Genomic DNA, 24,676 nt, shown 5'->3' with positions numbered 1-24,676 from the left:
AGCTCCCAAATCTGACCCACGCTTGGGGCAGGGCCAGCGAGGGTTTTATTACTTGACTTCACTCCAGAAAGTGGAAGATTGGGAAAGTAAATGCCTAGTAGTAGGGTTTTTCTAACACAAGGGGTTTCCTCTGTTCATAAACACCACTACATATTACTTTGAGACCATTGCAAATAAATGCTGTTTTTCTCAGAACAGTCCTTTTACAAGGAGGAATACTATTTTGTGACTGAGAAGACATTCCTCTGAAAAGCTATTTCTAATGTTGTTAATTAATATTTTCTTCCCCCTTTGAGCAGTTCCAGATGCTCTTTTATGCTTCCCAATCTGAACAAATTATTCAGTTCTATTTCTGTGGACAAAACTAAAAATAGAAATTTGTGTTTAAGGAAAGGTCTTAAGGAATTTTTCTTTTGCTGGTAAAAAATGTAATTCTTACAAAAGGAATCAGAAAGGTTTTATAAACTATAAATTTATAAATTTATTTCATAAAGACTTAAGGAAATGCCTTTTATCTAAAAATGCAACCTCTCCACAAAAAGAAGGAAAAACAAATGAAATATCTAAGTAGCAAACTACATTCCTTGCCATTAATTCACGCAGTTATAACATGACACAAGTTACGTGGACAACAGCATTTCTTTTCTTGGTTTGTCTCCCACCAGCAGCCTATTGCAGCACCCTATTGACCAATGGATTTTTATTGTGACATGACTTTAATTGTTTTTGTTTTGAGCTTTTGTTTATTAGCTGCTTGTGGGACCCATGCTCTTCCCACTCCTCCTCCCAGTACCCTAGAGACTGTCTGCCTGGGCTCATGGCCCTGACAGTTGTGCATAGGGACCAAAATCCTGCATGCTGCAAGCACCAGTTCCTTCTCAGAGGTTCACCTCTGTCTGTTTGTAACTCAGAACCACCCCATCTTGGATGGTAGATGGTGTGTTGTTGGTTTTTTGTGAGTAGAAGTGCTCAGAAAATGAACAAGCACTGCAACACAATACTACAGTGGGTTTAGTAGAGCAGGGGAATTAGAAAAACTTAAACTTTGCCTTGTAGTACAAATGAATCCTATTAAACATGGTGTATTTAAGAAACTTCTTATGGTTAGTCATAATGCAGTCAACAAACACTGCACTCCACCTCATAATGAAATGAATTCTATCATAGTTTTGTCAACAGCAGAGAAATTTGCTAAGATTATTTGCCTATGGAGTGACCTTAAGTGTTATTATGTCTATGTGTATAGTACAAACACAACATGTTCGGCTGCAAACACAATATTGGCAAAAGGCAGATATGGTTAATGAGTTACTGGAGTTATACATGTACTAAGCCAGGGAGTCCTCTCTGGATTTTAATGTTTCCAGTACTTTCAAATGACTTGTTTTCTTGTGTACACAAGAGAGTTATCATTTCTGCCAATCAGAGCAGATTGTTTTATTTACAAAACTACAGCATAAGCAGGAAAATAATTAAGTAAAAAAATGCATCTAGAAACAAATCTGCTTCAAAATCTGAGCATATGAGCAGATAGATATGCTTTTGGGGGGCTTAAAGCAGTTCTAAAATAGACCTGAACTGTTAGATTCCTTGTTTGTTGAAGCCAGAAGGGATACATTTTCCATTTCAGTTGATCAGCCTCAAAACCAGAAAAACCCTGCTGCCCTAAATATTCTCTTTCCAAGAGACAAGTGGTCCAGGCTGGGTGTTAGGAAAAGGTTCTTTACCGAGATGGTGGTTGGAACAGGCTCTCCAGATCACGGCCCTGAGCCTGCCCGAGTTCAACAAGTGTTTGGGCAACACTGTCAGACATAGGGTCTGATTTTTGGGTGGTCTTGTGTGGAGTCAGGAGTTGGACTCGATGATCCTTGTGAGTCCCTTCCATCTTGGGATATTCTATGTTTCTACGGAATAAGTGCAAATCCATTATTATCACACAAGCAGGTTAGCACAGTTTGTGCAATGGTTAAACTGACGTGCAGTCATGAAGTTCCTGAAGACCACGTACACCACATCAGAAACTGTTGCAGATAAGCCTGTTAGTCTGGAAAAGTCCTATTTCAAAATGATTTCTTTTCCTTTTCTAAATTCATTTCACTTGTTCCAAAGAGTTATATTCCCGTAAGGCATCCATACAGGATAGCAAGTAAGGGCTGGTCTCTCACCTGTTGCTGGTAGTACTAGCCTGGGTGGTTTCTATTTGGTGCATTTATTCAATAATCTATTCAATAAGATATGATAGTTGTAGCAGTAGCAGTAGTAGTAGTACTAGAAATAATAATAACAACTATTTATTCTTAGCTGAATCTTGTTTCTTTCTGCTGTCAAGCATGTCTAAATATCATGACAGAAACTGACTTCAGTGGGAGTAGAACACAAAAAGAGACTCTGCAAAGCTGAACATAGTAATTACAAGCTAACCTCTCTGCGAGAGAGGTGTATTGTCATGCAAATTGAGTAGTTTATCCTCTAGCAATATAGCGTAACTTGCAATATCAACACTGAATCTTTCACACTCACAGAAAAGTTTACTTAGCTAGTTAATGCTTGATACCATTTAAACTGAAAAAAAAGGGAAAAAGCATGTGACAAAACAGTAGATTTCATAAAAATTCAACCCTGTCATCATGTATATTTGTAATGCTCCAAGCGCAGTCCGACCGTGGCTCATATTAGTAATACCAGCCATTGCAATGATGATTATCTTGACATATTTTAAAGATTATAGTAGGATACAAGCTGCTGAAGCCTTGCTATTTTGGCTTTCTGCCACTAAATGTAACAACCTGCTTAATAATAATTTGCTAAATTATTCAGCTTCTTATTTCTCTGTCACTTCAATAGCAATTCAGCTGCTCCTGGGAGAAGGGGTATGGTGCCTATCTACTGGTTACTTTGGTGTGAAGGGACAGAATACAGTCTGCTCTCTTCATGTTTCCTGGTTCAGACATGAAATTGGTTCATGAAATTGGAACAAACAAACAAAAAAAAAAAAAACCACATTTTTTTTAAACATATGATCTAGTGCAAATATTGAAATCCTCCAAACTGGGCTAGAAACTCTTATTTATTTGTACGTCAGCAGCAATTCTGAGCTCAGGAAATTGGCGTAGGACCATAAAAAAAAAAGACAAACAAACAAACAAAACAAAACAAAACAAAAAACACAAGGCAATCTGGATTCAGGTGTGTTCATGACTTTCGTGGGACCCAATCACCCCACGAAACATTAAAGATGGGTAATTCTGGAGCAATAAAACACAGACATTCATTATTCCATGACTGAGTTTCCACTCTATGAATTTTGATAAAGTGCCTGTCTTTATCTCCCGCTTTTGACTCTGCACTGTGAAGCTGCAGTATCCCACCACAGGAAGTAGGATGCTCTCCTCCAGCATGGATAGGAGGTGGTGCAAATCCTCTTAGCCTCCCCAGACTTATTCTCTATACCTGTGGAAAGGCAAATTAGATGTTCACGCTCAGATCAGAGTCTTCTGTGGTAAATAACTTTTTTAAACACTTAAGACAAAAAATTCTAAGATCTGATTTTCTACTTCCCCTTCTTCAATATTACATCTTTGTTCTGACTGAAGTTTTTATGGTAGCAGAAAATTGATGCTCTTTTGTGGATTGAGAGGTGATGTCCTAAGTAGCTATAAGTAATATTTCAGAGGGCTCTGAATACTGCTAACAAAACCTTGACCTGGTCTCCATGTCCTGTGTAGAAGTAGCAAAGACAGAGTGCAGATTACTGGGCTGATGTATTTATTGTGACTTGTCTTGCTAGGCAGAAAGGCTGCTATGCTCTGCAACAGATGGAGGTTTTCAGTCTGCTAGGCTTCATTCCTTGATATAGTATGATGCTAGAATCAACTGTGGAGGTGAAATATTTTGCAATCCATCAGGATTAAAAGGGTTACATAAATGTGATATGCCATAAACTATTATGCTTTCACGTGATACCTACAGGTCTATGCATTCAACTTATGGAATTGCAAAGATGGAAAAAATAGTAGCAAAACCACAGTCGTGTCTTCACTAGGGCAAGGTAATTGTTTTCCTGGGCTATTGAGATAAGAGGTCTTATTTTCTTTTGGAGTTTTACTACTCAGAACATTCTTTCTTATATCTGGACAGGTTTTTACTTTTTTGCAAATAAAAGGCTGCTTATAGACACAAAAAATCTGTAGGACTTTCTAATGTGCATCATTTTGGGCAAAACTGAGACTCCATTACGAGTTCCATCTATTTCAGGGTTATAAGAACAGCCTTTTTGGCTGTTTTCAGTCATGTGGCATCAACTTCTTCTGGGTATGCTCCTTTTACAGTCTGACCCTCATGTTGGGGAAATTCTTAGCTACCCTGTTGAATGGCTTTATTTGTACTTTTAAACTACTAAAAGTGGTACAATTGTACAATATCATGTCTGATCACACTAGGATTAAAGCTATCAATAAGTGAAAAAATAAAGCAGAAAAATCACTAAGACTGGGTCTTCTCTCTCTCTCTCTCCCCTCTCTACCCCCCCCCCCCCCCCCTTTCCTTCCTCCAAAATTATTAGCTGCAGAAAGTAAAGAAATTTCAACCCCAAACTGAACCAGCATATAGACCATCCAATTTAAGGTATACTGGATCTATAACGAAAAGGCAAAATGAATGGTTACGATACGATAAACAAACAAAAATCTCTTAAAATTCATCAGTTTTCTACCTATTAACTTGTTCATCCAAGAACTCTTTGGAGAGTCAATAGTACATGTGCACTCACGGGATACCTCCAACAACAATTTCCTCCATCTCAGTTCCTTCCTGTAATAAATAGGTAAAAGTTTTGATAGAATTTAGCTACTCTTCTGGGATAGTTCTTTGAACTAAAGATTGTCTTGGAATTATTGGTATCATGCCCTATCCCTGGAAGTGTTCAAGGCCAGGCTGGATGGGGTTTTGAACAGCATGGTCTGGTGGGAAGCGTCCCTGCTCACGGCAGGTGGTTTGGACTGGATGATATTTAAGGTCCCTTCAAACCCAAGCCATTCTATGATTCTATATTTTTAATTAGAGAAATCTTTTTTCTGTTCTTATGATCAACTTCTTAAGTGTAAGTGGATTCCACTGTGAATGCCAAATTCCTCTTGTCCTCAGACAAGTTAGGAAGATACTCCATATATCAGCACTTTTCTGTTCACATAACACTTACTTTGTTGTTGTTGTTGTTGTTCTTGTTTTGTCTTTTCTTGCAGAAACAAAAAAGGTGTGACTTCATCCTAAAAAATATGCAGAGAAAATATTTTCCGTTAAGCTGTGCCAGGAGCAAGATGAAAAAATAATTTGCTTGCAAATAGCATTTTCAGGCTAACCTCCTTTCTTTGTGTGGGTTATGTTTTCTGTCCGGTAAGCTTCTTTTCTTCATGTTGTTGCTTAAGTGCAAGTATATAATAAAGCTCCAGTTTTTGTAACAACACAGTGCAGTTAGCTGCTCTTTCTTCCCCGAAATGAAGGCAAAGATAGGACATTTATCAATATCTTACGTAGTAATGTATTCTTGACAAATATAAGCTATGAATGATAGCTTTAGGAGAACTTTCCATTTACTTTATGCTTAAGTATTTGTTTCCCCTTTTTTACCCTTTAGCAGGACAACAATTTTTGGATTCCTAAGCTGGGTCTACTCCAGAGGAATATGACGGATGAACTTTTCTCCTTTCTGTTGCCCAGCCTTATCTGGTAAATGAAAGCTGTTTCTGTGTATGCACCTGCATTTGGATTTACGTTTCTGGAAGTGTACAGCCCTTGTCTCTACAGTAATGTTTAGTTATGTGCCTGAATGCCAAATTCTTTTATGCTAGGTCTGTTAACCACAGAACCTTACAACAGAATGCAGAACAGGTGACACAAAAAACCTTTGCCATCCCCTGCGTCCTCTTCTGCTCCAAAATCACTCTTCACATGCTAGTGATGTTAAAGTGTAATCAATCCATTGATGGTCTTCCTGGACTGGCTGTGAGAGTATGACAAAATGTATATTACCCAGATCAGAAGGGGTTTTATTCTGTTTATCTCCACTTTCTATTAACTATATTACTGACTCATAAAATTGCAGAACAGAAAAATTCACATACGATCTGTTCCAAAGTCCACTGAAGCTGCTGAAGTGTATTCATTCATTTAACTGGAACTGGGTCAAATCTTCTACATATTCCAGTGTCCTAAAATAGATGGGGAAGATATAATAGTCTAGACTAACCTTATCAGATTCTGTTCCTGTTGACTGCACTCTGAGAAGCAGCAATTGATCCACATCCTTTCTATGTCCTTTGGTAATAATTCATACACAAAATTCACATTATTCCACTGTAGCCCTTAAATAATTTACCCCACTCATTTTAAAATAACACATTGAAGTTCCTACTGTAGAAAGACAGCAGGTCATATAATGCAGAAATGGAAGCAATGCATTACTAGAGGGGCTCATTTTTTTCTGAGGAAACTTTCTTCAGAATGTTGAGTGTATAGACAAATGCATATAACAAGACAAAGATTATTTTCTTCCCAGCATTCCTCAGTTACAAGCTTTGGAAATCGTAAGTGATGCATGCTTTCACTTTCCCACTTCAGTGCCAAGGTCAAATCTAAGTATATGCCAATAATATTCATTAATGTGCTATGCTACTACATCAGATAAAGCATGGGAAGAACTTCCTTGCTCTTCCTTTTTTGTTTATAAGTAACCTCCAGACTTCTTATAAGCAACCTTCCAGAAAAGTAATTTGAAATAAATACCATGCACTTAGAACAATGAATCGAAGCCAATTTTTGTTGCAATCCTGATACTGAGTTTAGGTGCAGATGATCAGATGAGAAGAAAATAATTTGAGGAATGAGATTAAATATTTCTCAGGAAATTTAATTTTAATTAAAAATTATTCTTTCTTGATCATCAGACAAGTGACTAACATTCATTTTAATGAACTACTAGTGCAATACACTGTAATAAACAATACTCAAGTCTTTCACAGACTAATCTGAGAAGGTGCAGATGTTTCTCACCATACAGAAATTGTATAGTCAAAATCATCTTCTTCCGTTCTTGGACTGCAAGCCATTAAAAAAAAAATAAAATACATGTCCTGCAGAAAACCAAGGGGAAATGTGATATGTGGACTCACAGGATCAAAGCCAAAGGCATAAGAGGTGGAATTAATCTGTCCAAACCTAGATGCTTGCTTTGTAAATGGCTACATGTGACTAATGTGTAGACTCCCTTCATAGTTCAGGAAGAGAGAAATGTACTTGTAATAAATAATTCATTTTAACACTGGTAGGCATTTAAAGTAATTCAAATGATACGCAGCATAGAAAATCCTGTTTCTCTCCACTAGATGAATAAGCAGTTAAAAAGTTTGCACTGTTGATGCCTAAACTTAGATGAGACAAATCCTGTTTATCTGGTGGAGGCTGTTGACAGTTCAGTAGGGCACTTCACTATCTAGTGAGGAAGTATTTGGTCAGGCAGGTAAGAAGTGTGTTTAACCAAATTGCACATGAACTACCTGTGTATTTTACTTGAAAAAAATGAATAATTCTGCTTGCCCATTTCTATTCAATAGGAAAGACTAATCTATCAATGATAATAAGTGCAAAAAAAGCAAAGGGCACACTTTTGCTATATTCTTCTGTGATACTCCCTGGGGACACAGAGTCAGTGTTGTGGTTTAATCCAGCAGGCAGCTAATCACCACACAGCTGCTTCCTTTGGAATATAAACTTCCAGACAAACCTCCAGATCTTTTTGATTCATACTAAGAGCATAACCTGTAACCTGTACTGACAGCATAACTTGCAAACTAACAAACCTGTAATCAAGGAGATATCATGATAGGAAACATGAATACAAAATTTAGGACACAATGTACCAGTCAGTGTACTAACAACAGGTGTATTTTTTTTCTCCTTGTTCATTCTTTTTATACTACAGCGTTGGATGTGAAACCATCAACAAGGTTAAATTTATTTAAATGACTGTGAACAATCTCCTGCCAATGCTACCTGTGGCATATTGTATTCGTAAAGCTACTGAAGCAAAATGGAGAAGAAGTAGAAGGGGTGTAAGGGGTGTCAGTGTCCAGGTTTACATTGGGAGGGGGGCGGGGGTTGCTGCACGGGTGGCCTCTGCAAGAAGACACCAGGAGCTGCCCCATGTCTTATCAGACAGTTCTAGCAAGCTCCACAATGGACCTGTTGCTGGCCAAGTTGAGTCCATCAGTGATGACAGTGGCACCTCTGTGATAAAATACACAGGCGTGCTGGGTCTGGCTGGGATGGAGCTAACTTTCTCTGCAGCAGCCCACACAGTGCTGTGCTCTACACCTGTAGCTAGAACAGCACTGGTATCACACCACTGTTGCGTCTGCTGCTGCACAACACAGACACCACATCAGGACTCCCTCTAAGCCCCAAGAGCCAGCAGGCTGGGGATGCCTCGATGCAGGAACCCCCCTGCGCGTCGCGATCCCCCCCTCGGCTGCGCTGAGCTGCGGGATGTGCCTGCCTCGGGGCCGCTCCTCTCAGCCAGTGACCGTCGGTGTGGGCGGTACTCACGCGCTGCTGGCCCCTCCCTGCTCGCAGTGGGCAGCGACGCGTCCCCGCCCTCCCGGAGGCCGTTTCGAGGCAGAGGCCGTGCGCGCAGTCACCGCGGTCACCGCTGCCCTGGCGACGCCCGCTCCCCTCAGCCTCTCTCCTGAGAGCTGGCGGCTGCGGCCTGGTTGCGCTGCTGTGGCGGGCCGCCCGGGCCACCCGGGCCACCCCTGGCGAAGCAGGGGCCCGAGATCCCCCTGTAACTCCTGGTCGGGCGCTGGGCCTGCGGCTGCGGCTGCGGCTGCGGCTGCTCTGCTGCGACGCAACTGACCTCAACTACTGAGATGAGGCCCTGAGCAACCTGATCTGGTGGGGGGCGTCGCTGCCTGTGGCAGGGGGCTGGAACTAGGTGACCTTTGAGGGCCCTTCCACCCAAGCCATTCTATGATTCCTTTTGCTTGCCTAAACTAGAGGTCTTTAAAATACCTGTACTTGCTATCAATCCCATCGGAATAAATCTCACTGCCTCTGCCTACTTCTTTTAGTAAACATGATCGGATACTACTCCTGTTCATTAAGGCACACATACACCCTTCTAAAATCAGCCCCAGTTCTTGACGTGCTTTTTCATAGCTACAAATTCTGTACTGTGACTCCGTTGCAGACAAACTATACCTATATACCTATATATATATACACATACATACTATATGCATTTGTATGTATGCAGTGTGTGCATACACATCTATGGAAATTGTATATAGGCAGTAGGAAAAACTGATTCCCCCCTATTCAACAGTTTTAGGACTATGCCTGCTCCAGGTTTGGAATCACCCAGATATTGAGAATTTGGGATGAGCAAAATTAAGGTCTCCGAGGATGGTTACAGGGGTGTCACATATGACAGAATGAAAAATCTGGGTTTGTTTAGTTTAGAAAAAGAGAAATGTAAGGGGGAATCTTATAGGTATATTCAGCTCCTTGTCGATAGTCATGAACAAGATGGAGACAGAGTCTTTCTAGAAATGTTTAGCAAAGAGATGGGAGGCAGCAAAAACAAGCAGTAGCAGGGAAAATTCTGATTAGCTAAAGAAAACACCGTTAGCCGTGAGGTGCTTTCACAGTGATGGCTAGCTAAACTTTACCACACCGGTCTCTCGCCCTCCCCCTACTCAAAGGAAAGTGAGGAGAAAATGTGACGAAAAAGGGTTGAGATCAGGACAGTTTAAAAAGGAATAAAGAAAGGAAAAGAAAAAAAAAAGCTATAACAAGAATAAACAAAGCAGGTGATGCACAATGCAACTGGTCACCACAAGCCAACTGATGCCCACCTTGTTGCTCAGCAACAGTGGCCTCTCCCGCCAACCCCCCCAGTGTTATTGTCCCACATGGCACCACATGCTATGGGACATCCCTTTGGCCAGTTGGGGTCAGCTGTCCTGGCTGTGTCCCCTCCCAGCTCCCTGTGCACCCCCAGATTCCTCGGATTCACCAGGAGGAAGTCACGCTTGATAGGCCTCTTAAAATTATGTGGTGAAAGGACTGGCTTGGAAGACAAGAAGAGGGCATTGGATATAGACAGGGGGACTAATGGCTGAAGTGCAACCCTGCAGAAGGAGATTTGAGTACTGAGCTGCACAAATGCTCTGCTGCTACCACACTGCTATTAATATTCAGCAAGTGTGTAATTCAGAGCTTAACCCAGCCTCACAGAAGGAAGTGCAGTCCCAAATGTGTCCTCCTTACAACTAACAGTCTAAACACAAGTGCAACGTCGGGGGAAATTCAGAGAAGATGGGACCGCTGTTGTGAAGGACAAGGCAAACTAGAATAAACACAGCATACGGGAAGAAAAAAGAAGGAAAAGGTTGTTCATCCCTTGAGACATAAAGATAAGACTTCAACGGGAAGAGAAAGTAAAACAGCACAGGTGTGTTATTTATTATATACCCTACATCTTCCCTCGGAACAGTCATAGTGAGGTCCCGACTCTCCTCCCACACCATTTTCCCTCTAACCCTTGCTGATAGGATCAGCAGATTAAGAAGATGAACAAATCTTGCCACCTTTGGTCGCTGTCTCCCAAGGAAGAAACCTGCACACAGGCAGAGACAGGCAAGTGTTTCTCTCAGGAAAAAAAAAAAATAAAAAAAATGATAAGAAGAAAGGGAAAAAGAAGACAAAAAAAAAAAAAAGCCACACTCAGAGCTAGTGACCATGCCTCGTCTGCTGGTACCTGCCATCCACTGCACCATGCTCTTTTCGATGACGGCTCATTGTTACTTTTTTTGGAGGGAGCTCCAGCCCTTCCGATTGTCCTTGCTGGTCCTGTGTTGGGGATTGAGCTGATGGAACCTTTGCTCTTTGCTGGGGTACCCGTCTCCTCTTTCCTTCTGCCTACAAGACTTTCTTGAGGAGGCTGGCTTTAGCATACTCACTGCTTCTGCAGCTGTGCTCATGGGGTAGAGGGATGTAGGGCTTGCTGAGCAGAGCGCTGGGAAGTTGAGAGCCCTGCCTAGTGAAGCCTTCTAGGACTGTGAGCGTGTGGGGGAGGATGCATGTTCCAGGTGCTTCCCGTTGGAAGGCCTTGCAGCAGCTCCCGTGCCACGTGCTGTTGAGGTCTTCCTTTGTAGATCGTCGTGTGCTGAATGAAGTTCATCACAGTGCGACTGGGGTATACGAGGGGCTCGGTGTTGTCTCGCGAAGCAAAGTGGTGGCTTCTCCTTGTGGCCTCTGACAGAGTTACCTTGCGCTCTGCAGCCGTGTTCTGAGTGCACGAAGCTCCTTCGGCCTTGCTGCACTTCCCTTGCCTGCTTCCCAAAGTTTCTCTCTGCCAAGCGGAGGGCGGCTGAGGTGAGAGACGGAGGCAGAGGCGTCAGCACCGCCGCCTCAGGGGCCTCACTCTGGTCCCCCGCCCATGCTGAGGCGAGATGTGCGTGGCCTATGAGGTGTCGGCCCCTTTGTGACACGGTGGGTGACATCATGGGGCTCAGCTATAAAACCCCGTCCCCGCCGTGCCCGGCCACACTTCCCAGCAAGGCCTGGGAGGTGTTGGAGTTGCTCTCGCCAGCGCTGCTCTGCTCCACAGGAGCTGCTCTGCCAGCAGCAGAAGGCGAGGGGAGCCTGTGGGAGAGAACGCTGGTTGGGAAGTGTTGAGGAGGAGAAGGAGGAGGAGCCAAGGGAGTTTTGTAGCAGGAAGAGCACCTCTTTCCCAGCTGCTGTAAGGCAGGGGCAAAGATGAAGCACTACCTGCTCTTCAGCCCCTTGAAGCCTGAGGAACTTTCATTAATTAAGGAGCTCACCAGCAAAGGTAAGGCCCTGGGGGGCCCTTGTGGGAGCACTGTTGTCGCAAAGATGGACATGAGCTGTGGAAAGCTTGGGGCTGCCACTGCCGGGGGAAGGTCTTCCGAAGGGTCCTGGCGTCTGCAAGGAGAGCCCTGAGTGCATCAAATGTGCTTCCCAAGGTGCATCTGATGCCTCCCCTTCCTCCCCAGGCCTGTCCTGGGCACAGTGCGGGCTTGCAAGCTGGGCAAGGTCCAGGAGCTGTGCAGCAGCTTGCCCCAGCAGTGCGAGTGCTGGCTGAGGGCAAGGCAGAGCTTGATCACACACCACTGTCACCTCTGTGGCTATGGGGGTTCAGACTTCATGGGCATTGCCAACTCACCGCATCTTGGGATCTGTCTTTTGCTTTCCAGAAATCTGCCAAGTGTGGGATAGTACATCCAAATACATCAGAAGGCAGCTGTTGCGGAAGCAGGTGAGCCTTACATCCTGCCCCTGGCCCATCTTGCCCCTTTGGACCTGGGCCACGCAGCACCATCTTCAGGGCCCGCAAGTCACGCAGCACCCTTGCAGCTCTGTCCAGCACTGCCACTGATCCCTCTTCTTGCTTGCGTTTTCAGGTGGTGAATATTGGAATCGGAACCTTTGCCGTTGTGCCAGCAGACGCCACTAGTGCCGATGGCAAGGCTATGGTTGTTCAGAAACCCGTGTTCAAGCCCTGCAGGTTTATGAAGACATTTTACAAGCTCGAGTGTGCCGAGAACGAAATTTCTAGTAAGAAGCTTTTTGCTTTGCTTTCCCTGTGCAGCCCTTGCCTTTTGCTCCATGCAGTCGTCCCTGTGCCATGGCAGAGCAAAGTGTCTTGCAACATGGACAGGCCGAGTGTGGGTGCACATACAGCATCCCAGAACCTGCCCCTCCCCTGGGAGTCAGCCCCCTCTTTGCGGCTCGTCCCACCCTCTAGCTGGATGCTCGTAGCAGGTGGCAAAGCTTCCCTTGGCCTTCTGTTCCCCATCTGCTCTGCTCTGGAGATGTGGCCAAAGCTGGCAAGGGCCTTCCCCGTGGCACAGCATTGCACGAGGGCTGGGCGCTGCCCACACTTAGAATGTGAATTTGCTGAAATGCGTGGGGACTGACGTTGTTGCTTCATGGTTGTTTTCTAGTCGAGACACCATTTGCTCCGCTGGACTTTGAGCAGATTGCCTCAGACATCCACTTCCGACCACAAATAGTAGAGCAGTGCATCCATGAGACCCTGCTTCTCTTCGCTGGTGCCCTCCTGGACAAAAAGGATGTGGAATTCTTCTTCAAGGGTATCGGGATTCTTACTGTGCGAAGAAAAGTGGTCACCATGAACTTCTACACTGAGTTCCTGCTGGAGGTGGATGACACAGACAACATGCATGAAGCTCTTCTCACGGTGAGTGGTTCATGTCTCCGGGGCTGCTGGCAGCTCTGGCAATGCTGTCAAAGCTCTCTCAAACTGCTTTCTCCTTGCCTGCCTCGCCATTGGGTGAGACAGGCTCGAGGAGCTATACAAACTCTCGGTAGCACCTGGGCCTGTTTGTGTGAGGGGCTAATGACACCAAAGGAGAAAGTGGGGCGAGGATTTTGGAGAGGCAGCCATGTCCCTGAGCAGTGGGAATGTTTGCTACCTTTGGGAGCAAGGAGCCCATATCCTCGGCTTCTGCTGACGTGTGTCTGTCCCATTGCAGGACTCCAAGATGACGGATATGATTGCATCTGACGGCAAAAATAAATATACTCGTATCAGTGGAAATAGTTTCATCACACTACCAACGTGAGTGCCATCTCTTCTGCAACATCTGGCTGGCCAGGGGTGCTGGTGCCCAGCTCGTGCTTTGGGTGCAGCCCCTTCATGGTGCTTCTCTCCTGCCAAAGTGAGGCAGGACCAGCTCGTTGCTGGGAGGGCTTCCAGGCTGACCCCCTGCTCAGTCCTTCTGGGCAGTGCAGATGAAGCGGCCAGTCTGCAGTTGAGGGTCCCTGAGAGTGGTGGGAGGGTGTGAGGGGACAGCGAGGAGGACTTGTGTTGGGTCTGGCAGGAAGGCGAGGGAAGCGCGGGAAGAAGCTTCTGGAGGCTGTGGGGCCCCTCAGCTCGCACAGGCCATTGTGTCCTCCAAAGGCTCAGCAGTAGCTCCCAAAGAACCCTGCCAGCAGCTTCTTAGTGGGGGACACCAAGGGAACACAGTGCCTCTTTTGACAAGTGGTGTCTATCTGTTTCCAGGCTTATACTTCAGGACCCGCACTGCAATCCGATTTCCATCAAGCCCAAAAGAGATCCGCAGCCTTGGGGCATGGGTGGCCGAAGAGGTAATGTCCCAGTGGGCTTCTGGCAGGGGGTTGCATGTTCTCCTCTCGTCCTCGCAGCGCAGGAGAGCCAATGTTGATGTGTGGGGCATGGGAGAGAAGGCAGCTGTGTGGGACAAAATGCCCCAGGAATGGTGGCTCCCAGGGTCGGCAATGAGTGTGGGTGGGCACGGCTGAGCAGCTCTGCTGCTGCCGCTGCCCTGCACAGACACAGAGGTGACATCGTGGTGTTCTCTTGCAGTGAGTGTGCTGGACCCGGTGGTGCTGGCTCGGAGGAGGGTTTCTCTAGCCAAGATGGCAGAGAAGAAAACCAAGGAGGATAAAAACAAGCAGGGTGACCAAGCCAGGTGAGCCTGCTGGAGAAGTGTTGTGGTGGAGTTGGGGGACATAAAGGCAAGAGCCTTTTGTGCCAGTAAGAAGTTTCCATAGGCTGCAGTGCATGTGCTCATGCCAAAAAGCACTGGAAACATCAAAGGGACAGCTGTTGTCCTGGTGGAGACATGGTCTTCCTCATGCATAAGCACTTCCTGCTGCTGGAGCTAAGGTGTGAGCTGCGAGCCCAGCTCTTAGAAACTGCCTCCAAAAGTACTCCCATAAGCTAAGCCTGCTGTGTCTTTTTAGATTCCTGCCACCAATTCAAGGGAGGTCTGGGGAAGAGCTGAAGAAGCCAAAACCTCCAGCTCATCCACGGCCATCCACGGCTTTTCCTCTGGACCCTCCGACAATGGTACGCCATAGGTATTTGCCAGCCCCGTTCCACTTTGGGGTCTCCAGAGCAAGGCAGAAGCAGCAGCTGATGCTGCCCACCATCCCTGTGCTCCTGCATGTACCCAGCCCCAGGAGACTAATGCTGTACGCGGTTGTGTTTCCCTTGCCTGCAGGGAGTGTGCTCTGTGTGCACTCAGATAGAAGAAAGACAGGAACGCATACTGATGGGCCACAGGCTCAAAAAGATTGAAGCTGAAATGTGGGACCAATACTATGTATGCATATGGAGTAGGAGCATGGAGCATGGCGTGTTTTCAGAGCCCCCAGGAAAAAATGCCCCCAGCAGGCATTTGCCCTCCTCCTTGGGAGGGAGGGGAGCAGTGCAGGTCTCCGGCATGGCAGCGTTACAGTCACCACCTGGCCACTCAAGGGGCCTGCTGTCTGCCCACACCCCTGCATGCTGAAAGGAGCAAAGGGCCAAGCCAGCAGTGAGCTGGGCATGGGCACAGGTCTGCCGGGAGACAGTACCTTTCTGCAAGGGTTCAGAGCCCGCAGTACCTGCGCTCTGAAGACTAAAGTGAGCCTGTGCGAGGCACCTAACTCAGCAGAAGCACACCCCCAGGCAGAAACGGCAGGCCGTGCCCTGGGCTCACGGAGCAAGGGCTGTAGCCTTGAAAGTACTGGCTGTTGGTAGCAGACCCCATTGGAGAGGGTAGCCCACTGCTGCTCAGCGCCATTTGCTGCAGGAGTGCACTGGGAGAGGCAGCCTCAGCTCCTTGCAGCAGTTCTTTAGGAGACTCTCTTCTGGTTTTGCAGAGACCCTTCTGCCAATTGCTCAAGTGCTTGCGACGTCCTTCCCACATCGTGAGAAAGGAGTACGATCAGATGCTCAAAGAGAGGATGAAGCAGAATGATAAAGGCCAAAGACATACGAGCCAGAAGGCACCACAGGGATGGCACGAAGAGCCACAGCCCCCGAGGACAGCACAGACAGAGTAAGTGTGCACAGGTCCAACCGAGGCCTGGGAAGAGCCCTGGAGGCCCTGAGACCCTGAGCGGTGTTCTGGGGTTCCCAGGGCTTGTCGTCCTCCCCTTCCTCGTGACATGGAAAGGAGCAGGGTGCGATGCCACCCCCAGGGGCCTCTCCGCACCCCCAGGCTGGGACTTGACACAGGTCCAGAGGGGAAGGCTGTGGGTGCAAATGGCCAAGGGGGTCGCGTCTGATGGTGTGCGTCTGTGTGGGACGTTGCAACACATCCCACAGCTAGGGGCCTGAGTGAGGCCTTGGGACACTTCTGTCCCTTCTTCCCCACACAAGTGGGGGAAGTGAGATGGTTTTTGCCAGTGAGATGTTCCCCTCAGCCGTAGTGCATGTGCTCATGCCAAAAGGCACTGGAAACATCAAAGGAACAGCTGTTGTCCTGGTGGAAACGTGGTCTTCCTCCTGCACAAGCACCTTGTGCTGCTGGAGCTAAGGTGTGAGCTGCGAGCCCAGCTCTTAGAAACGGCCTCCAAGTGTACTCCCAGAAGCTAAGCCTGCTGTGTCTTTCTAGATTATTGCCACCACCTCGTGAGAGGTCTGACGAGGAGCTGAAGAAGCCAAAACCTCCAGCTCATCCACAGCCTAAGCCCCCTGAGCACAGGGCTTTTGCTCAGGACTCTTCAAGACCGGTACGCCATAGTTATTTGCCAGCCCCGTTTGCCCTTGGAGACTCCAGAGCAGGGCAGAAGCAGCAGCTGTTGCTGCCCACCGTCCCTGTGCTCCTGCCTGTGCCCAGCCCCAGGAGACTAACACTGCATATGGTTGTGTTTCCCTTGTCAGCAGGGAGTACGCTCTGTACGTACTAAAATAGAAGAAAGACGGCACCGTATACTCATGGACCATAAGCTCAAAAAGCTTGAGGCTGCAACCTGGAACCAATATGATTCAACGTTGCGGAGGCTGATGATGGAGCACAGGCAGGTATGGCATGCATTCAGAGCCCCCAGGAAAAAAATGCCCCCAGCAGGCATTTCCCCACTCCTTGGGAGGGAGGGGAGCAGTGCAGGTCTCTGGCATGGCAGCGTTACAGTCACCACCTGGCCACTCAAGGGGCCTGCTGTCTGCCCACACCCCTGCACGCTGAAAGGAGCAAAGGGCCAAGCCAGCAGTGAGCTGGGCATGGGCACGGGTCTGCTGGGAGATAGTACCTTTCTGCAAGGGATCAGAGCCCGCAGTATCTGCGTTCTGAAGACTAAAGTGAGCCTGTGCGAGGCACCTAACTCAGCAGAAGCACACATCCATGCAGAAAAGGCAGTCCCTGCCCTGGGCTCCGGGAGCAAGGGCTGCAGCCTTGAAAGCGCTGGCTGTTCATAGGAGACCCCACTGGAGAAGGTAGCTGGCTGCTGCTCAGCGCCATTTGCTGCAGGAGTGTACTGGGAGGGGCAGCCTCAGCTCCTTGCAGCAGTTCTTTAGGAGACTCTCTTCTGGTTTTGCAGAAAAACTTCCGCCACCCGCTGGAGTGTGACCGACGTCCTTCCTTCTTTGTCAGAATGGAGTACGACGAGAAGGTAAAGGAGAGGATGAAAGAGAATGAGGAAGGCCTAAGCCCTGTGAGCCAGAAGGCACCAGAGGGATGGCAGGAAGAGCCACAGCCCCCGAGGAGAGCACAGAGAGAGTAAGTGTGCACAGGTACAACTGCGGCCTGGGAATCCCCCTGGAGGCCATGAGCCCTGGAGCAGTGTTCTGGGGATCCCAGCGCTCGGAGTCCTCCCCTTCCTCGTGACACCGGATGGAGCTGGGTGTGATGCCATGCCCAGGGGCCTCTCTGCACCTCCAGGCCGAGGCATGACACAGGTCCCAGGGGAAGGCTGTAGGTGCAAAGGGCCAAGGGGGCCATGTCTGACGGTGTCCGTCCATGTGGGATGAAGCAACAGATCCCACAGCTAAGGGCCTGAGTGAGGCCTTGGGACACTTCTGTCCCTTCTTCCCCACACAAGTGAGGGAAGTGAGATGGTTTTGTGCCAATGAGATGTTTCCCTTGGATGCAGTGCATGTGCTCATGCCAAAAGGCACTGGAAACATCAAAGGAACAGCTGTTGTCCTGGTGGAGACGTGGTCTTCCTCCTGCACAAGCACCTTGTGCTGCTGGAGCTAAGGTGTGAGCTGCAAGCCCAGCTCTTAGAAACGGCCTCCAAGAGTACTCCCAGAAGCTCAGCCTGCTGTGTCTTTTTAGATTCGAGCCACCAATTCACAAGAGGTCTGAGAAGGAGCTGAAGAAGCCAACACCTCCAGCTCATCCACAGCCTACACCCCCTGAGCGCCCGGATAAACCTCAGGACCCTCCAACAACGGTACGCTATAGCCATTTGCCAGCCCCGTTTGCCCTTGGAGACTCCAGAGCAGGGCAGAAGCAGCAGCTGTTGCTGCCCACCGTCCCTGTGCTCCTGCCTGTGCCCAGCCCCAGGAGACTAACCCTGCACTCGGTTGTGTTTCCCTTGCCTGCAGAGGGCGCGCTCTGTGCGTGCTCAGATGGAAGAAAGACGGCACAGAATACTGATGGCCCCCGAGCGCAAACAGGTTGAAGATGAAATCTGGGGGGAATACGATGCAATCCTACGGAGTAGGAGCAGGGAGCGAGAAAAGGTATGTCATGCATTCAGAGCCCCCATGAAAGAAATGCCCCCAGCAGGCATTTCCTCACTCCTTGGGAGGGAGGGGAGCAGCGCAGGTCTCTGGCACAGCAGTGTTCTGGTCACCACCTGGCCAGGCAGGTGCCTGCTGTCTGCCCGCTCCCCTGCGCGTTGCCGTGCGGAAGTAGCTGTTGCAAGAAGCAAAGGGCAAAGCCAGCAGCGAGCTGGGCATGGGCACGGGTCTGCCGAGGGACCATACATCCCTGCGAGGGATCAGTGCCCACAGTACCTGCGCTCTCAAGACTAAAGTGAGCCTGTGTGAGGCACCTAACTCAGCAGAAGCGCACTCGCATGCAGAAAAGGCAGGCCCTGCCCTGGGCTCAGGGAGCAAGGGCTGCAGCCTTGAAAGCGCTGGCTGTTGGAAAGAGACCCCATTGGAGAGGGTAGCCCGCTGCTGCTCAGCGCCATTTACTGCAGGAGTGCCCTGGAAAGGGTAGCCTCAGCTCTGTGCAGCAGTTCTTTAGGAGACTCTCTTCTGGTTTTGCAGAACCCCGTCTACCACCAGCTGGAATGTGGCCGACGTCCTTCCTGCCTGTTGAGAAAGGAGTACGACAAGAAGCTGAAGGAGAGGATGAAAGAGAATGACAAAGGCCAAAGCCCTGCAAATCAGAAAGCATCAGATGGGTGGAAGGAAGAGCCACAGCTCCCCAGGTGAGCACAGAGAGAGTGAGTGTGCACCAGCCCCGCTGAGCCTGGGAACAGCCCTGGAGGCCCTGAGACCGTGAGAGTGTTCTGGGGTTCCCTGGGCTCGGAGTCCTCCCCTTCCTCGTGACAAGGCAAGGAGCTGGGTGCGATGCCACCCCCAGGGGCCTCTCTGCACCACAAGGCCAAGGCATGACACAGGTCCCAGGGGAAGGCTGTGGGTGCAAAGGGCCAAGGGAGCCGTGTCTGATGGTGGGCATCTGTGTGGGACATTGCAACACATCCCACAGCTAGGGGCCTGAGTGAGGCCTTGGGACACTTCTGTCCCTTCTTCCCCACACAAGTGGGGGAAGTGAGATGGTTTTGTGCCAGTGAGATGTTCCCCTCAGCCGTAGTGCATGTGCTCATGCCAAAAAGCACTGGAAACATCAAAGGGACAGCTGTTGTCCTGGTGGAGACGTGGTCTTCCTCCTGCACAAGCACCTTGTGCTGCTGGAGCTAAGGTGTGAGCTGCGAGCCCAGCTCTTAGAAACGGCCTCCAAGAGTACTCTCCTAAGCTAAGCCTGCTGTGTCTTTTTAGATTCGAGCCACCAATTCACAAGAGGTCTGAGAAGGAATTGAAGAAGCTAACACCTCTAGCTCGTCTACAGCCTAAGCCCCCTGAGCGCCTGGGTTTTTCTGCTCAGAAAACTGCAACCACGGTACGCTATAGCCATTTGCCAGCCCCGTTTCCCCCTGGGGACTCCAGGGCAGGGCAGAAGCAGCAGCTGTAACTGCCCACCGTCCCTGTGCTCCTGCCTGTGCCCAGCCCCAGAGACAAACGCTACACACGGTTGTGTTTCCCTTACCTGCAGGGAGCGTACTATATGCGTGCTCTGAGAGAGGAAAGACGGGAACAAATACTAATGGCCCACAGGCTCAAAAGAATTAAAGCTGAATCATGGGATAAATACGATTCCAGCATGCGGAAGCTGATCTTTGAGCGAAGACAGATATGGCATGCATTCAGAGCCCCCAGGAAACAAAAAAGCCCCAAGCAGGCATTTCCCCACTCCTTGGGAGGGAGGGGAGCAGCGCAGGTCTCCGGCACAGCAGCGCTGTGGTCACCACCTGGCCAGGCAGGGGCCTGCTATTTGTCCACTCCCCTGCGCGTTGCTGTGCGGGAGGAGCTGTTGCAAGGAGCAAAGGGCCAAGCGAGCAGCGAGCTGGGCATGGGCATGGGTCTGCCGAGGGACTGTACCTCCCTGCGAGGGATCAGTGCCCTCAGTACCTGCGCCCTGAAGACTAAATTGAGCTTGTACGAGGCACCTAACTCGGCAGAAGCACCCCCCAGGCAGAAAAGGCGGGCCCTGCCCTGGGCTCAGGGAGCAAGGGCTGCAGCCTTGAAAGAGCTGGCTGTTGGTAGCAGACCCCATTGGAGAGGATTGCCCCCTGCTGCTCAGTACAGGCGTGCACTGGGAGGGACAGCCTCAGCTCCTTGCAGCAGTTCTTTAGGAGACTCTCTTCTCGTTTTGCAGAAGAACTTCCACCACACTATGGACTGTGACCGACGTCCATCCTTCCTCTTAAGAAAGGAGTACGATGAGAAGCTGAAGGAGAGGCTGAATCCCAGTGTGAAAGGCCAAAGCCCTACGAGCCGGAAGGCAGCAGAGAGGGGGCAGGAAGAGCCGCAGCTCCCCAGGAGAGCACAGACAGAGTAAGTGTGTGCCAGCCCCGCTGAGCCTGGGAAGAGCCCTGGAGGCCATGAGCCCTGGAGCAGTGTGCTGGGGTTCCCAGCGCTTGGAGTCCTCCGCTTCCTTGTAACACGGGAAGGAGCTGGGTGCGATGCCGTGCCCGGGGGCCTCTCTGCACCCCACAACCGAGCCATGACACAGGTCCCGAGGGGAAGGCTGTGGGTGCAAAGGGCCAAGGGGGCCATGTCTGATGGTGGGCGTCTGCATGGGACGTAGCAACACATCCCACAGCTAGGGGCCTGAGTGAGGCCTTGGGACATTACTGTCCTTTCTTCCCCACCCAAGTTGATGGCCTTTCTTTTGGATCCTGCAGGAAAGGGGAGAAGACAAGGCTCTTGGACCACCGTGAGAAGGCCCAGGGCGTGCCGTCCATGCCAGGAAACCACAAGCGGCCCTGCAGCTTCCAGCTGCAGAGGCCGTAGCCATCAACTCCAGCATCGAAAGCTGAGGCAGGCGCCAGCACCAGTACCAGGGACACTCGAGCAGAAGCTCCCACCTCTGCTCATGGCGCTGCCCCCTTTGCAGTGTGAGAGCTGTTAGCAAGGGGTGTGAAGGGCGCCTTCCAAAGGATGAACTGCCAAATAAAGAGTGCTGGTGCCTGCTGCCAGCTGGACTGACCGCGCTGCTCCCTGCATGGCCTTTTTTTACACAAAAGAGGAGAGGAAAAGCCCTGCAACTCCCAGTATTGCTCCCATGGTCCCTCCCACCTCTCCCGGTGGAGGGCAGCTTGTGCAGGGGGACCTTGGGCCCTGTGGCAGAGGGCTTCTCCCAGTGCTGACGAGGACCATCTGCCGCCAGGGACTTGCTGCTTTGCAGCAATGGCCGGGAATGACAAGCAGGTTTCTGTCTGTGGTACACCTTCCTTGACATCCATTTTGCAATTAGTGGGCCCAAAGACCCATTCTCCTGCTTTGGGGAGATTCTTGGATTCTCTTGCGGGATTCCTTTGGTGCTTTCTCTACACTCCCTGTCATCACTTAAGACCTTCAATAGAAGTGGTCTGCTTTTCCACGTTGAATGAGCAAAAAAAACAAAAGGTTGTTTTCTAGCTGAGACACTACTTGCTTTGCTGGACTTTGAGCTGATTGCCTCAGACATCCACTTCCGATGACAAAGAGTAGAGCAGTGCATCCAGAAGACCCTGCTTCTCTTTGCTGGTGCCCTGCTGGACAAAAAGGATGTGGAATGCTTCTTCAGGGGTATTGGCATTCTTACCTTGCAAAGAAAAGTGTTCACCATGAACTTCTTTACTGACTGCGTGCTGGAGGTGGATGGCACAGGCAACACGCTCAAAGCTCTTCTCATGGTGCATGGGTCATGTCTCTGAAGAACAATACTAGGAGTCTGAGTGGGAGATAGCAACTCCCTGCCAGGCCTGAAGGAAAGGCACCGGCGTGAGACACCCCAGACATTGGTAGACCCCCTGCCCTGCCGAGCAGAGGTAGGGGACCTCGGAGATGAGGAGGAATGGAAACAAGTCCCTGCTCGACGTCGCAGGCAACCCCCCTCCCTTTTGTCCCTGCCTTCCCAGGTGACCTTACAAAAGGTTTGAGGCCCTGGAGCTTGAGAGACCGGTGGGTGAGAATGAGGTGAACAGTCTACGCAGGAGGATGCCTAGGGCGAGGAAGTCGACTCCACGCCTCAGGACTGCCTCCACTAAGAAAGACAGAAGGGTGATTGTTGTAGGCGACTCCCTTCTCAGGGGAACAGAGGGCCCTATTTGTTGACCTGACCCTTCCCGTAGGGAAGTCTGCTGCCTCCCTGGGGCCTGGGTCAGGGACATTGCCAGAAAGCTTCCCAACCTGGTTCACCCCTCTGACTACTGTCCTCTTTTGATAGTCCAGGCTGGCAGAGATGATATTGAAGAGAGAAGCCTGAAGGCTATCAAACGGGACTTTAGGGGACTGGGACGATTAGTAGATGGAGCGGGAGTACAGGTCGTGCTTTCCTCCATCCCTACAATGGCAGGGAGGGGTACAGAGAGGACCCGGAAAGCTCACCTGATAAACAGGTGGCTCAGAGGCTGGTGCCAACACAGACATTTTGGGTTTTCTGACCACAGGGCGCTTTACTCGGCACCCGGACTGCTAACTACAGATGGGTCCCACCTGTCTCTAAGGGGAAAACAGACACTAGCGCAGGAGCTGGCAGGGCTCATTGAGGGGGCTTTAAACTAGGTGGGAAGGGGGACAGGGATGAAATAAGGCTCGTTAGAGGTGTGCCAGGGGGAACAATGTCCGGGTTGGGGGAGCAGGCAATGGCCCAACTGAAGTGCATCTACACTAATGCACGCAGCATGGGCAACAAACAGGAGGTCCTGGAAGCCATCGTGCAGCAGGCCAGCTATGACTTGGTCGCCATCACTGAAATGTGGTGGGACCACTCCCATGACTGCAGTGCTGCAATGACTGGCTGTAGGCTCTTCAGAAGGGACAGGCAGCACAGAAGGGGTGGTGGTGTGGCTCTCTATATTAGAGAGTGTTTTGATGTTGTGGAACTTGAGACTGAGACTGGGAATGATAAGGTTGAGTCCCTATGGGTTAGGATCAGCAGGAAGGCCAACAAGGCAAGCATCCTGGTGGGGGTCTGTTATAGACCGCCGAACCAGGCTGAGGAGACGGATGAGGAGTTCTACAGGCAGCTGGCAGAAGTTGTGAAATCGTCAGTGCTCATTCTCGTGGGGGACTTCAACTTCCCAGACATGTCCTGGAAATGCAATAGAGCTCAGAGGAAGCAGTCTAGGAGGTTTCTGGAGAGCGTGGAAGATGGCTTTCTGACGCAGATGGTTAGTGAGCCTACCAGGGGAGGTGTCCCACTGGACCTTCTGTTCACAAACAGTGATGGACTGGTGGTAGATGTGGTGGTCGGGATCTGTCTTGGGCAGAGTGACCAAGAAATGGTAGAGTTCTCTATTCTTGGTGAAGTCAGGAAGGGGACCAGTAAACCTGCTGTCTTGGACTTCCGGAGGGCTGACTTTGAGCTGTTCAGGACACTGGTTGGCAGAGTCCCTTGGGAGGCAGTTCTGAGGGGCAGAGGAGTCCAGGAAGGCTGGGCACTCCTCAAGAAGGAAGTCTTAATGGCTCAGGAGCGGTCTGTCCGCACATGCCCAAAGACGAGCCAACATGGAAGACGACCGGCCTGGCTGCACAGAGAGTTGTGGCTAGAGCTTAGAGGGTTTATGATCTTTGGAAAAGAGGGTGGGCCACTCAGAAGGATTATAAGGATGTTATAAGGATGTGTAGGGACAAAATTAGAAAGGCCAAAGCTCATCTGGAGCTCAATCTGGCTACTGCTGTTAAAGACAACAGAAAATGTGTTTATAAATACATTAGCACGAAAAGGAGAACTAAGGAGAATCTCCATCCTTTACTGGATGCAGGGGGAAGCTTAGTTACAATAGATGAGGAAAAGGCTGAGGTGCTTAATGACTTCTTTGCCTCAGTCTTTAGCGGCAAGACCAGTTGTTCTCTAGATATCCAGTACCCTGAGCTGGTGGAAGGGGATGGAGAGCAGAATGTGGCCCTCACAACCCATGAGGGAATGGTTGGTGACCTGCTACAGCACTTAGATGTACACAAGTCGATGGGGCCAGATGGGATCCACCTGAGGGTACTGAGAGAACTGGCGGAAGAGCTGGCCAAGCCGCTTTCCATCATTTATCCGCAGTCCTGGCTATCAGGGGAGGTCCAGTCGACTGGTGGCTAGCAAACGTGATGCCCATCTACAAGAAGCACCGG

General features: G+C 49.4%; 1 protein-coding gene and 1 long non-coding RNA gene across 5 annotated transcripts; one reads left to right on the top strand and one right to left on the bottom strand.

Moving 5' to 3' along the window:
• Positions 1 to 3,314: 3,314 nt before the first annotated feature.
• On the bottom strand, positions 3,315 to 11,456 carry LOC106043013 (uncharacterized). Of its 4 annotated transcripts, none has more exons than XR_010827588.1 (7): positions 11,321 to 11,456; positions 6,120 to 6,206; positions 5,901 to 5,998; positions 5,358 to 5,482; positions 5,198 to 5,264; positions 4,712 to 4,809; positions 3,315 to 3,450 (listed from the first exon to the last, which is right to left on the bottom strand). It is a non-coding gene; the product is annotated as an uncharacterized lncRNA (long non-coding RNA). The 4 variants fall into 4 exon arrangements; XR_010827589.1 differs by lacking the exon at positions 6,120 to 6,206 and adding an exon at positions 6,245 to 6,312 and having other exon boundaries at positions 11,321 to 11,434; XR_010827587.1 differs by lacking the exon at positions 11,321 to 11,456 and adding an exon at positions 10,811 to 10,900.
• On the top strand, positions 11,357 to 21,576 carry LOC136788946 (coiled-coil domain-containing protein 81-like). The gene is made up of 18 exons (XM_066988051.1): positions 11,357 to 11,884; positions 12,270 to 12,331; positions 12,477 to 12,630; positions 13,020 to 13,276; positions 13,572 to 13,657; positions 14,102 to 14,187; positions 14,426 to 14,531; positions 14,806 to 14,911; positions 15,709 to 15,887; positions 16,446 to 16,563; positions 16,715 to 16,855; positions 17,371 to 17,549; positions 18,108 to 18,225; positions 18,380 to 18,517; positions 19,052 to 19,215; positions 19,787 to 19,907; positions 20,724 to 20,902; positions 21,253 to 21,576. Exons 1-18 carry the CDS (start codon positions 11,812 to 11,814, stop codon positions 21,359 to 21,361), a joined length of 2,376 nt encoding a protein of 791 aa, XP_066844152.1. The 5' UTR covers positions 11,357 to 11,811; the 3' UTR covers positions 21,362 to 21,576.
• Positions 21,577 to 24,676: the final 3,100 nt, after the last annotated feature.

Source organism: Anser cygnoides, chromosome Z, assembly GCF_040182565.1.
Source record: "Anser cygnoides isolate HZ-2024a breed goose chromosome Z, Taihu_goose_T2T_genome, whole genome shotgun sequence".
Classification (NCBI taxonomy): Eukaryota; Metazoa; Chordata; class Aves; order Anseriformes; family Anatidae; genus Anser; species Anser cygnoides.
This window is presented reverse-complemented; position numbering and strand designations above follow the sequence as displayed.